Source organism: Cydia pomonella, chromosome 26 (genome assembly GCF_033807575.1).
Source record: "Cydia pomonella isolate Wapato2018A chromosome 26, ilCydPomo1, whole genome shotgun sequence".
Classification (NCBI taxonomy): domain Eukaryota; kingdom Metazoa; phylum Arthropoda; class Insecta; order Lepidoptera; family Tortricidae; genus Cydia; species Cydia pomonella.
The window spans coordinates 7,517,892-7,532,946 of record NC_084728.1 but is presented as its reverse complement, the minus strand read 5'-3'; the positions used below and the strand labels follow the sequence as shown (position 1 = coordinate 7,532,946).

At 39.4% G+C, this 15,055-nt stretch overlaps 1 protein-coding gene across 3 annotated transcripts; it reads left to right on the top strand.

Moving 5' to 3' along the window:
- The first annotated feature begins 5,841 nt into the window (after positions 1-5,841).
- Positions 5,842-11,846, top strand: LOC133531905 (zinc finger protein 771-like). 3 transcript variants are annotated; one of them, XM_061870317.1, is made up of 2 exons: positions 5,842-6,350; positions 10,198-11,846. In XM_061870317.1, the coding sequence occupies exons 1-2, from the start codon at positions 6,290-6,292 to the stop codon at positions 11,532-11,534; spliced, it is 1,398 nt and encodes a 465-aa protein (XP_061726301.1). In that variant the 5' UTR covers positions 5,842-6,289; the 3' UTR covers positions 11,535-11,846. The 3 variants fall into 3 exon arrangements, with proteins under 3 accessions (XP_061726301.1, XP_061726302.1, XP_061726300.1); XM_061870318.1 differs by lacking the exon at positions 5,842-6,350 and adding an exon at positions 6,366-6,440; XM_061870316.1 differs by lacking the exon at positions 5,842-6,350 and adding an exon at positions 7,730-8,085.
- Positions 11,847-15,055: the final 3,209 nt, after the last annotated feature.

The following is a 15,055-nucleotide window of genomic DNA, read 5'->3' as shown; positions in this document are numbered from 1 at the left end:
AAAAAGAAATTCTGTCGCCGGGATTCGAACCCAGAACCACTAGCCAGAACTGAATTACTACCTACCAAAACCCGCCAGGCTAAACCGGTTGTCAATTTTAGTACTGAGATACAAAGAGAGCGCCACTAGTATAAACGAACTTTTGAAAGCGAAATTTTTTGGAATGGAGTTGTCGTTCTTCTCCTAGTGAGTATTGTATTCTTTGAGTAAGACTCAAGTCATGAATCTAGTATAACTAGATCAGGCATGAGCGTAGGGGGGGAAATGAAACGGGATAGTCTTATGTATCTGTCATTAGGAGTAGCAGAGAAAGCGCTATTATTGTTTGTCCTTGTCACAGTCTCATCTTTTTTTATTCCCCACCGTAACTTTTAGTACGGTTTATGGTGAGTAACAAATAACCCGACCAAATTACGTAGGTTGTTTTAGGAATGTTTATATTGTCAGGAATGTTAAAATGTGTTTTGTCCCTCATGGGGACCTACCTACCTAACCTACCATCTACGACACAAGAGTCAAGAACCCACACATCAAATCAGTCCAGATTTCGGACATGATAATCGTTTTCTATATCAGCAAAAAAAAATATTTTGTCTATAATTGCCAAAAATGTTCAATGTTTGATATTTTTGCATATGAACCTTTTTTTACATTTCAAATATTGTAAACGATGTGCTGATATTTTGTGAAATGGAAAACGACCCTTGCTCGGGCCCGACATCGGATCCATCCACAAAGATGGATGTAATAAGCTCTTAACGGACCCAGCTATCACTGAGAGCGAGAAAGTGATATGCTGACCGGATCAAAGTCGCGGTCCGGTATGTCCTTCTGGTACAGCTGCGGCATTTCTTAAAGTTAAACCAAAGCTATGTTGGCAATGATTTTGATAGCTCAGACTGTGCAAGTGTTATTTTAAACGCCAAACTTCTATGAAATTATGACATATAAATAACACTTGCGCAGACTGCGCAAATCGATCAAAATCGCAGCCAACTTAGCTTGGTCTAACTCTATATCCATTGAACTCGTTGCACCTTCTTAGCCGGCAATTATCTAAAACCGCATGCCATTTCTTGCAACGTTTGTCGAACGAAGCTTTAAAAAATTACTGTATAGCCACTCACTTGCTTTTGGTAACTGTAGTTACCAGCTGTCACCTTTATTTTATTACAATAATAGAAGTCACTGCAAAATATGAGGCATGTGAGCTAAATAAAAAGTGTAAAAATAAACCATACGTTTTTATATTCTAATAAATACAATTTCGCCGTATTTTTCCATATTGTAAGTCTCAAATACTTATTCCTACTCACAAGCTTGTTTACAAGCGTCTAAAGTTGGATAATTATTGTCATTTCCCTGGCATCCTCCATAATTGAATGTTTGGCACTGATGAGTCGTTGTATTGTATCCGAAGCTGAAACAAATTTGGTATTATAAATTGTAAGATTGTAACTTTGTATCATAAAATTTTACTAAATATGTACTTATAAAAGCCTCCACTGATTGCACCGATGATAAAGTTGTGTTCGGTTTGCATTACATTGCGGCACTTGATCGATCGATGGAATTCTCACCTGGGCGGCTACTGGGAAAATCGAAATTCGTCGATTGCGGGCATTTTTCTCTGGCACTCTAATGACGTCTTACTAAGAGTAAAAGAGAAAGAATTTCGGTTTTCGCGGTATGCCCCCTGGCCGCGTAGCCAACGTTACAATCGTTCACGCTCCGTAGCGTATCGTAGCTATCTCTCTCTATCACTCTTCCATATTAGTCCGACTGTGACAGTTGCCTTTCGATCGCCACGGAGCGTGAACGATATGCATGTTGGCTACGCGGCCTGATTATCGGTGGGGTTTGTAGAAGCCCTTAAAAGCGTTTCGAGCATCATCTAATGGGCCAATTACATCCACACTCGCTATGGTCCCGACGTCGGGCCCGAGCAAGAGTATTTTTCCGTTTCACCAAATATCAGCACATCTTTTACAATATTTGACATGTAAAAAATACTTTGTCTATGTTTAATGTTTGATATTTTTGCATAAACCATTATGAACCATGAGCTGATCTACCGTGGATCGGAAAACAATTATCAGGCCCGATAGCGGGAAGTGTGGATGTAATTGGCACTTAACTACTAGGAGGTCCAGGCCCTACCGCGAACACCGAATTCGCCAATTCCGGGCATCTTTCTCTGTCACTCTAATTACGCCTTAATTGGAGTAAAAGAGAAAGATGCCTGTCATTTGCGAACTTCAGTGTTTGCGCTAGGCCCTCAGAGGCCTCAGACCTAGACATACATTTCTGACTCTTGTATATCATTAAAACATTTGATCCTCACCAAATAGAGGATTGATTGAGATTGTGTGTATTATTTTCGCTTACCTAGGGACACTGGCTCGACAAGGCCCAACCACTATGGGTAGGTTGCAGGCAGCGTCTATAAAAAAATAATACTTAATTATAAAGATACACAGCAAATGCATCAAAATCAGCTTATCACATCTATCCGACCGGCGGGCACTTTTTAGCGCTTATTACATCTACGCCGTCGCCGGGCACTTTTTGTATAGCGGTTATTAAATCTACACTGGCCAATGAATCCGATCCAATCTCGGATCTGATGGCGGGCACGAGTAAGGGTCGTTTTCCTTTTCACGAAGCATCGTTAACCTTTTCGCCGCCATTGACTTGATATCAAGTCCGTACACTTCGTGCCCCACACTGACTTCATATCAAGTCGTGATTTTGGTCAGGTGTGCAATTTTTGACGTGGCGTTGATGACACGTGGCGGCGAAAAGGTTAACAATATTTGACGTGTAAAAAATACTCTGTCTCGAATTTCCAAAAATGTTCAAAGTCTGATATTTTGGAACTATTTTTTACATTCCAAATATTATTAACGATGTTCTGATATTTTGTGAAACTAAAAACTACCCTTGCAAGACTTTGGAGCCGGGTCCTACGTCTAAAAGAGAGGTAGGTAGGGCACAGCGCAGCGGATGTCATTTCAGATCTAGAGCAGAGCCCAACTGGGGAAGTATCTACCTTACAGAAAACCGCAGCCAAATAACACTAGACCCCAGTCATAGTGTTCCTGCCAGTGAGTTAGGTTGCCAGAGCTCAACGAGGGTGCGGGGTGTTAGGGTCAAAAATTCAAAAATTTATTCAACAAGTAGGCCTCAAGGGCTCTTTTACAAGTCAATACAACATTTATAATAACATCATATAGTGACAAGAAAAATAGATAACAACATTTATAAATACAACAGCCATTAAATCGGTCGGCAATGCGCATGTCCTCTGGACTTGCAGGCATCCATAGGCTATGGTAACTGCTTACCATCAGGCGGGCCGTATGCTTCTTTGCCATCGACGCAGTATAAAAAAAGTCATTGGGCCCGACGTCGGCTTCCAACCGCAAGTGCCTGGCGGCCTTGTTGATCTAATTCGCCCTTAAGAGCCAATTATATCCACACTTCCCGATATGAAATGAAATCAGTCCCGATGTTGGGCCTGATAATCGTTTTTCGTTTCACGGAATATCAGAATATCGTTAACAATATTTGAAATGAAAATAATACTTTGTCTATAATTGCCAATAATCTTCAATGTTTGATATTTTGCATATGAACCATTTTTTTTATATTTCAGATATTGTTGAAACGGAAAAATACTTTTGCTCGGGCCCGACATCGGAAATGATATTAGGCCTGATAAAGTGTAATTAACTCTTTATACATATACTAGCCAGACCACCTGATGTAGTGAAAAACTACATACCTGCTGCGAAACTTATCTCGAGAACCAGAGCAAAAAGGAAAAACAATACTAGGAACTTCTGCATGTTTGCCGCTGTTTCCGTATCTGTTATTTTGTCTGTTGCTTTCGCTTTTATATAGTCGTAGGTGGTGAGAAAAACTTGGAATAATAAATTAAGTATATTTACAAATATAATGAGCTGGTTGAACCCTGGAATCATTGAATTTGTTCTTCAATAAGGTTCAACCAGTATTGTCAGATGGCTTTGTCAATATGCATATATCAATAGCTCAAACTTTAAAGTTAGGGTACCTTAAACCGACCCTACTACATATCGTCGCTATACTCAACCTCGTATCTATGTATTAGATACGTATATCAGATACGACTTTGAGTAAGTCACAGACGGTACGGTCACAAACTTTAATTGATGATCCATCTAAGATTCAAGCTAATTTGGTTGTTAATACCAGTGGCGCGACATTAATCCTTTCGGAAGTTCTCGGCTCCGTTCGGCTCAAGTGCCAATTACATCCACACTTTATCAGGCCCGAATTCGAGACCGAGAAAGGGTATTTTTCCGTTTCACCAAATATCAACACATCGTTTACAATATTTGAAATGTAAAAAGTGGTTCATATGCAAAAAAAATTGGTACATGGAGATTGCATTCCTTACCTCTACCTTCCATACCTTGATAGATGCAGATAGGGCTGCCATCTCGAATTTCGCCAAACCCGGACAAAGATTCAGAAAAACCCGGACATTTGGCGTAAATCGCATTTTTTCCCCGGACGAGTCCGAAAATAATATTTTTAAAAAACAACACCTTTTATTTTACATGTAGTTTTAATGTGCTTCCTTACATGAAAAGTGTCCGGGTTTTCCCCGGACACTTCTTGACACCTCCCCCCCGGACGGCCTCCAAACTAGGACAAATCCGGGAAAACCCGAACGGATGGCAGCCCTAGATGCAGATGAGATAATAAATATTACGGAACCCTGCACTTTGCAGCATATACATCTTTACAATCATGTAAGTAACATATGTTTGCTGCAGCACCATACATCAGTTTTGTATGTACACAAGTGTAAGTAATTAGACTGTTATTGTAGGTAAGTATCTGAGGTTAATAAAAGTACTTATCATGCTAAAATTCAAGGCTTCTTATCTCATTACTTATCTCTTTAAGGCGCATTAAAAAACGAGCTGAATGTTTTTTAATGCTTTCAGATGTTTGAAGCCTCAGGCTTAGAAGCCAATTACACTTGGGAGCCGACCGCTTATCAGGCTTGGGAGCCGACCAAACCGATATTCGCAAATTGCGGGGATCTTTCTCTTTTACTAAGACGTAATTAGAGTAACAGAGAAAAATGCCCGTAATTGACTTACTTCGTTTTTCGCGGTTATAGCCCTGACATTGGGATGTTCAGATGTGTGGATGTAATTAGCGCTTTACCGCGAAAAACGCGAATAGAAATTTCGTTAGCTGCCTCAATTATAATCCATATTAAAAAAAATTCATCACACTTGCTCGAATCGTATTTCATGCAGCTGTGCTGAAGGACTGGCCTATTTTTCCCTCGGGAGTTATGGATTGTGAAAAAAAAAGCTATAACTCCCTAGGGAGCTATAGTTTTTTTTTAATTATGTCACTTATTCATACAAACCGTTCATATCGTAATGTACTAATTAGATAATTTTTAATCGTGGCTGAATGCCGAATAGGTCTGTGCCTTCAATGCCTCACCTGCCAAGAAATTACAAAATGGCGGACGAATGTTTGATATTATATATGTCACCGTATTTAAGAATTATTTCGCTTAAAATTTAGTTTTTTCTTCGCAAGTGTGATGAAAAACATTGTGTGTAACTCTGGAGGTAAGAATATTGCAAACTCGGGTCTATAATTCCCTCGTATCCAAGATTTCACTTACCACCCTCGTTCCAAAATGTACTATTGTTTATTCGCGGTCCCGAAATTCTATGGCTCTCTGAATTTCTATGAGCGCGTATTAGAATCATTTTGACGCACAAATACGATAATTCTCTTCCGCTCACCTGGCAACACTAGACCAAATGTCAATGTCAATTCTGATTGGTTGGTTGTCTTGTTGGTGCATTGTTGGTGATGGCGTATTCGTGTTTATAATTTTGCAAATGTTGACTTGACGATATGATAAAGATTACAACCATTTATTTAAATCGACGTTTCGAATCTTGGCCAGAGAGTCCTACAATATTATGTTCTTGCAGTCAGACTAATCTTAAAGTACTGCCTATAAATATTTTTAGCATCAAGAGGATAAAGTCTAAATAACACTTAGAAGTATGAAGCTTCAAGTTTTAGTGTTACGCCAGTATTCTTTGATATAATAAACTCATTAAAGCCAGTAACCAGAACAAGATATAAAAAAAACACTGGCATAATACACACTAAATTTGTAATAAAAAAAAACTAAACTGACAGTTTGGAAGAATATTTTTGAGCAAAAAATTAAAAACCTTTAATTTTACCCAGTATGGAGAAAGTATTTGTAAAATCCGAACCAATGTGGGAGTCTGAAGACACAGAAGCATCAGGTGAGGTTTAGGTGAAGCATGAAGTAAACTTTTAAATGATATAAGTTCCAATATCAAGAGAGTTAAATTCTGAAGTATTTGAAGCTGGTGGTGAGTTTCTTTTGTCAATAATCTTTTTCAGACATGGATCATACACACAGATAAAAAAGTTATTTCCAAAAAATACTTGGTGTGCAGTTTCTGGTTCTGTACACATAGTTACAATGTATTTGTCCCCCCACAAATGGGAATAGGTGCATTTCCTTGGAGTGGTAGGCCGTCGGCTCCTGATGAGGACTGGTTACTTATTTATTTCATTTCAAAATTTGAGTCAGGCTACAAGGCCCATATAACAGGATACACCTTATAGCCTAACATAAATATAAATTTCATAAACTTAAAAACTAAACTATTATTTGTTACCTACTGTTCCTAGTAGTGGCGGATTGTTCAAAGAACTCGATTCCCACCTGCTTGTCTAATGTTAGCCTGTTGAGTACTTTCACGATCGGGTCATGGAGAAAAGGAAAGCAAAATTAGCTCGCAAGTTCTCCACGAATATTTGTGACGCACTGCCACTGGTTCCTAATTAATTAAAATAAAACTAATAATGATATAATTTTTTTAAGTTAATCATTGTATTTTGTGACCTGTTTTTTTTATTGTGTGGCAATAAATGGTTTCTTATTCTTAAAACGGTAGCTGTAGTGACCTCCAGTTGTTGATGCGCAGAGACAAAAACTTTCCATAGGGAAGGATGCCACTTGCAGGAAAGGGGACTCACGCTCCGAGTCATTCCTGGTGCAAAGGCTGTCGAGTGCAGTTCAACACAATATATTGTTGGTGTATAAAATGTATTTGTTACATCTTGTAGTGGAAAACTCTATGTTACCTTTTACTCCTATCAATTAGTTAAGACAATATTAATGAGCTCGACAAAGATTCTTCAAAAGAAAGAAATCCTAAAATACAATGGCGTTATTCATAAATATATTAAATAAAAAACCTGTATTAGCTATGAATCGTTTGGTTTTATGTGTCATTTTGACTTATATATTTGTAAGAAAGGGATAAAACATAATTTAACTAATTCAGGCTCGTAAAGTTTCATCAATAAGTGGGTAAGTCTCGTTTAGAAATTTAGATCAATGGATCTTTTTTTAATTTTAATGTAAAGTAAATTAATATTTCTTTTGAGTTTTTTTTAACCATAGATAAATAAACTGTACATGTCATGAGTAATTTACTGTAAAAATGTATAAATTTACAACAACAACAAAAATACACCTTCCATAGTTTGCTTAAGTTGAGAGTAAAATCAGCTATTACTCCCTGTATGTTTTTTTTTGCACGTAATCTCATACATACACGCGAACATAATTGATAAAGATAACTGTAGCGCGCGGCGAGACTGCGCATTGCGAACTAAACGACGGCATTTTGAACGTTGACTCCACCTGGCGTCCGCCATTACCACTGAGGGGCTAAGGTGATCGCCCCTTTATTGTCAGTCACCGTGCTGTCACGTTCAAACAAGTGTGTGCGAGAGTGACGCATGATACTACAGGCGGTGAAACCGCGACCATAATACTGTGCGCACATGCGCCCTGCACCCCGAACACCGTCATCCGCCGGTTAGTTACCCAGTCAATCCCACACCGTGCAGATAATTTATTATTTAACTTCAACATGAGTGCAAAAAAACGAAAATACAACAATGACTACATCAAATATGGATTCGTGGCTATTGAAAAAGGTGACCGCCCGCATCCAATGTGTGTTATCTGCTACAAAGTATTAAGCAACGACGCGATGCGACCATGCCGTCTAGAAAGACATTTGTTGACAAAACATAGTGATATCCGATGTCAAACTAAAGAGTTTTTCGAAGCAAAAGCAGCAGCTTTGGAACGAATAAAAATAGAACAGCAAGACCCATTAAATCAGATAGTTCAAGAAGATGCGTCTTTTGCTTTTGGACCCGAAATGTTAGAACTAGAATACTCAGGATTTGGATCTGAAAGAGAGCTTCAAGCCTCCTACGAATTATCGCTTTTAATCGCGAAAGAAAGGGAAAGACATAAAATTGGTGAACTATTAAAACCGGGCATTTTAAAAGCAGTTGACATTGTACTTGGTACCGAGAGTAAACAAAAGATATCTCAAATACAGCTGTCTGATAACATAAAAAGAAACATTGATGATATGGCTGAAGACATAAAAAAACAGGTGATCGCCGCTGTGGATCAATCACCATTCTTTACAATACAATTATCGGAAAGTACAGATGTTGAAGAATGTTCTCAATTAATTATTTTCGTCAGATATATTCAAGATTTAAAAAAAAGAGACGAAATTCTATTGTCTATGGAGTTAACAAGGTCTACAGGAGCCGCTCAAGTTATGTCAATATTATCAGATTTTTTTGCAACACAAAGTTTCATGGGGAAAATTAGTTGGAGTTTGCACAGACGGCGCTCCTACGTTGCTTGGCTCATGTTCCGAGTTTCTTCAGTTGGTCAAAGATAAGAATCCCAAAGTTACTGTAATTAATTGTTTCATGAATCGATATTCTTTAGCAGCTAAAACACTTCCATGTGGGCTACACGAAGTTTTAAATTTGTGTATTACTATTGTCAATTACATCAAAAGAAGCGCGCAAAATACTCCACTTTTGAAGATATGGGAAAAGAAATTAAAACATCACTGTTCCATACTGAAAACCGGTGGTTGTCAAAAGGAAATATGTTGGCAAGATTATTCGAACTTAGAGAACAAGTGATTTTATATTTAGAAATAATACTTTTATATATATCTGAAAAGGCGTTTTTGGCTGCTGTAGATATAAAAGCGAGACATTGTAGCCAAGTAGATATTGCGAGTAACTTACGATGTTATATATCTTCTATACCACCAAGAATTAGTAATATTGTAATAAATATGCAAGGCAATCCTCCTTGTTGAGAAATAGTAATACATATTTATAAATTTTAACTGTTGCCTCTTTTATTTTAATGATATTATAAGACAAATTTATACACTAATAAATCATTTTGTCAAAGCGTTTGTGTTTAAATAAATACTACAATAATTGAACTATGTATCAATCATACATATGTATACTGCGAAAAATCTTGGTAATATGATCCATAATCAATCACATTAATTAAAAAAACACCACATATCAAAATGCAATAGCCGCAGAAAGGATCATATTGTTTTGGCACAAATAAAAAGCGATCATGGTAAACGAATGGTAACTTTTGCAGGAGTACAGTTATATAATAAATTACCTGACACTATAAAAATAGAACGCATTAAAAAAAAAACAAAACACTATCTTAATTGACGAAAGCCTACTAAGTTAGTTATGTTTCTCAATCCTTTGCCATATTTTGCGAGGTCATTTTTTTTAGCACTTTTGTGGTCGGTGTCATAGCAAAAGTTGCTCAGTATGACATTTATATTCACCTGGCAAAGTGTCGCTAAATGTTAAAAAACACATTTTATTAGTTTTAAAACATTTAAAACCGCGTTTATCGCCAATTTATTTTGTTTCCTTTATTTTGGACGTTACGACGCAGGTTTCACTGGCCGTGGTCGCCCAAACATTTTCATTCTTCTCGTCAGTTAGACAAATCTCTGTCTTGAGATTTTGCTGGAACATTAGTTATCGACGACCTCGACCATGAAACCTGCGTCGAAACGTCGGAAATAAAGGTAACAAAATAAATTCACAATAAACCCGGTTTTAAAATGTATTCAAAACGCGAAATTTTTAATTTACCTTTTATTAGTGCTGTAATGTGTGTGTGTGTGTATGTGTGTGTGTTGGTCAGTTACTTTATTTTTTTATATTTTGTTACAGATATGCTGAAAACTGAGCTAGATGCTGGCACCACAGCATCTAAGCTGGAAAACATTTCATCCGTAAAAATGTATGATACAATGCTGAAAATTGAGCCAGATCCTGTAACTACTAAAAACAACGCATCATCCGATAATATTAATGATACTATTGTATTGAAAACCGACGCAGATATTGATAATATTGCACCTAAACTGGAGGACGACGCGTCATCCAATAGTGAATATGAAACAGATGCGATTAAAACTGAGACTGATTATTACAGATTGTTGCATACAACTACAGAAGTTGAGAACTATCCAACACACGACAATATGAATGCTAAAGGGCTGGAAACTGGGGTAGATGCTGACAATACAGAAAACAACGCATCATCTGAGAGTCCTAATAACACAGTTTTGCTAAAAACGGAGCCATATCATTGCAATAGAACGCCAAAGCTTGAGATCTACCCATCACCCATCAATATCGCTGTTACAGTGTTGAAAACTGAGCTAGCTGTTGAGAATACAGGAAACAACGCATCATTGGATGTGCTAAAAACGGAGGCTGATGTATGCAAAGATAAAACGCGTAAGGTTAACTCGACATCTATCAATATCGAAAATACAGGTCCTGAGCCTTTAAGCATTCACGTCAAAAAGCCCAAAAGAAAATACAAAACTAAGCCTAGAAAGGAACACGCCTGTGAAATATGTAGCAAAAAATATAAACATAATTTCCTACTAAGAAACCACAAACGGACTCACAGTGGTGAAAAGCCATTCACCTGCGAAACATGCAATAAATCATTCACACAAAAAATCGGCTTAAAAAATCATCAGCGAACACACACTGGGGAAAAGCCGTTTAACTGCGATTTTTGTAATAAACCCTTCGCTTATAAAACTCATTTAGTCGAGCATATAAGAATTCACACTGGCGAAAACCCGTACTCATGCAAAGTATGTAACAAGCGGTTTAAGCGCAAAACACATCTATCGCTCCATGAATTAAATCATATGAATAAACCATACGCCTGTAAAACATGTAACAAAAGATTTACGCAAGAAATACTCTTGACAAGACACGAAAGGATCCACACCGGTGAGAAGCCATTTTCTTGTGATATTTGCCAGAAACGATTTGCGGAAAAACCTAATTTAACGAAGCATATTCGTGTTCACACTGGTGAAAAACCATACTTTTGTATTACATGTGGCAACAGGTTCTCTCAGAAATATCACTTAGCTTCACATGAGCTAATACACGTAAGGGATATGCCGTATTCGTGTGACGTGTGCAAAAAACGATTTAGGCTTAAATCCAACTGGAGAAAACATATGCGTGAACACTGAAGATCGATGTTATTATAAAATACAGCAGAGTACGGACCAATTGGGAAACAGCTAATATGATAATATGCTAATAAAGCGAAGGTTTTACATGTCAAAATGTCAAGAAGCGGCATGTTTAGACCAAATATCCTTCTAAATCTGTTGGCGTTCTCTTCATAAAAAAGATATTTTAGTTTGGTCGATATTCGATATCCTGTCGTCGCTTATACTTTGTTGTACATATTGTAGAATAATTATATCTCGCCCAAACATGCGCGACGCATAACTGGGAACTGTAAGCTTTATGATCTAATAAAATATTATTGATGGATAGAGTTAGACCAAGTTGATTTTATATTCTTACTAAAAAAAGAAAATATACTAACTTAAGTCTAGTCAAAAAGAGCCCCCGAGTTGTCCCCGGCGCAAAGGTACCCATAACGCTAGCCGCATTGCCACGTTGAATGGCGATGGATAACCTTTGCACCAGGTACGAACCCGCGCGGGCGTCAGACCCCGTCTCCCTAATTCGACGTCCCACTTCCCTAACGAAGGCAATAGCCTCCGACCCCCAACACGCAGTCGTTTCGAACGCAAGGGGTACAAAATAATAATTACCGCCCAGGGCCGCATATTTATCCCGCTTCTTGACCGCAGCAAAATCTGCAGCGGCACCAGCTGTCCGCAAAGGCTGTTCGGCCGAGGTGTGAAGCTGCGAAGGTATTCACACACGTGGCGTCCCACAGGAGGCATATTCCCCTCTGCCACGGCACCAACTACCAAGACCAAGTTAAGTTGGCTGCGATTTTGATAGCCCAAACGGTGCAAGTGTTATTTAAACGTCATTATCCCATAGAAGCTTGACTATATGCTATCAAAGTATGGACTATCAAAAAAGCAATTAAAACAACAAAATATCACTTTGCTAATCCGCGAAAAGATAACGTGCTAGTCAATCAGTGCTAACCCGTTATACTTACTTGCGTATTTTTACATGCAATTAATGTTCCCACCCTCCCACCGCAAAAAAACATTACATGAACACATAAATAAATAAATAAATAGTAAATATTATAGGACATTATTACACAAATTGACTAAGTCCCACAGTAAGCTCAATAAGGCTTGTGTTGAGGGTACTTAGACAACGATATATATAATATATAAATACTTAAATACATAGAAAACACCCATGACTCAGGAACAAATATCCATGCTCATCACACGAATAAATGCCCTTACCAGGATTTGAACCCGGGACCATCGGCTTCGTAGGCAGGGTCACTACCCACTAGGCCAAACTGGTCGTCTTAATACACATGAATGTGTATAATTCGGTTTTCGCGGTAGATACATTAAAGTCAGAGCAAGGACCGTTTCCTTAAATTCTTTTTGTCTTTGGTTATGTTTAATGTTGCCAGGTGTAAGATAATTAACGTACATATACGATAATTTTTGGCTCCGGTACGATGAACGTTCCAAAAACCATTATCGTACGCAAAAGTGCGATAATTTCTGCCCTTGGACGATTACCTCAGAGTCTAGTATTAGAAGCAAAATATGACACTTTCCCTCAGAAATAGGCTAAAATAAGCACCTTTTGGGTATTCGACTCCATGGTGTAGCAATTACATCAACACTTTATCAGGCCCGAAATCGGGCCCAGGAGATAATTTTTCTGTTTCACCAAATAGCAGCGCATCGTTAACAATATTGAAATGTATAAAAATGGTTCATATGCAAAAATATCAAACATTGAACATTTTTGGCAAATGGTCTGTTCGGAAAGAGAAGAGTCGTGGGATGTATTGGGCCCCATACATTCCACGGCTCTTCTCTTTCCGCACAGACTCTATAGAGACAAAGTATTGTTTATATTTCAAATATTGTTAACGATGTGCTGATCCGTGAAACGGAAAACAAATATCAGGCCCGAAATCGGGACTGATTACGGGCCCGATTACGACCCAGCGATTGCACTCTTCCAGAGTGTGCTGGGCCGTGTCATCCACTGCGCCACATTCGTGACACTGAGGCCCCGGTTCCCTCTGTATCTTGTGCAGGTAGTGTCCGAAACAGCCGTGTCCGGACACTACCTGCGTCACCCTGAATGTCAGGGCCCCCTTCTTTCTCCCCAACCACTCATCCATTACTGGGAGGATAGCCCCTATGGTTCGGGTTCCATAACGGCTATCCTCCAAGGCATTCCTCCATCTTTCCTTAAGGCGCTCCGCGGCTGCTCGGGCCAACCTCTCCACCTCTCCCGCATCTGTGGGCTCCCCACGCCTCCTGGCCTCCGCCCTACATCAAACAGACCATGCTTTCCGCTCGTCGCCCAGAGCCCCAGCGACGAGTCAAAACACGCTGCTATGCACGTTATATTGACAAGGCACAGAAATGTTGCTTAAAAGCAAAGCCAAGTTGGGTCTGCGTTGGCGCCTAGTCGCCTCAAACGCACACGTCGTCTCAACGACGTATGGTCTATAACCTCAAACGGCCCCGAGCGTAGTCTCGAATTAACATGTGCCGCTGCGCTGTCTCAAACGGCTCACCGTCGTCTTAAACACGGAGACGTCGCCTCGATTTACATCAAGCGTCGCTTCGAATCACGTGGCCTGTCGCCTCAAATAAAATCGAACTTCTGGAAAGAACACAGTCTGTCGCCTCGAGTGGCGCTGCCGCTTTAGTCGGCATAAAGTGTCGCCTCAAATACACATAGGCCGTCGCCTCAAAGCGCTCGGGCTGTCGCCTCAGATTCCTTTAACTGTCGTCTCAAACACATGGGCTGTCGTCTCAAACACAGAGGCTGTCGTCTCGAATCAAAATAAGAGTCATCCAATAATATACATGGTTATAGCTTCAAGCGACAAGAATCATAGATTTAGACCTGGACGGCCGTCATACAACAAAAAAACTTTTTAACAACAAATAAAACCGCCATACATGTACCTATAACATTTGAAGAGTTCCCTCGATTTCTCCAAGATCCCATCATCAGACCCCGACTTGGTGCAAACGGGACTAGAATACATTTTCATAACGCACAATACTTACTTACTTACTCCGTTGGCTCAGCGACCCAAAATGAGACTTGGCCTCCGACAAAAGACAGCGCCACTTTTCTCGGTCCTGTGCGACCTCTCGCCAATTGTCGACTCGAAGCTCGCGCAGATCCGCCTCCACCATGTCGCTCCAGCGATACCTAGGGCGTCCGATAGGACGTCCTCCTGCTAGGCGACCCAGGTACGCTCTTTTTACGTTCCGATCTTCGTCCATTCTCTCAAGGTGGCCCAACGAACGGAGTCTGTGGGCTTTACTTTCTCCCATGATGTTAGGTTTAGCCACTAGGTCTTCAATCTCACGGTTCTTAAGGACTGTCCAACTTCCATCCGCACAATGGTATTTTTAATTTTTATTGTTTTTTTAATTTGTGACTCATGCGTGGCATCTCGCTAGTAGTCGGAGACGTATTATACGCAGCGAAGTGCCGGCACTTCATTGAGGTGTGGAAGCATTTTCTTCCAGTGGTCTTCTATAGTACT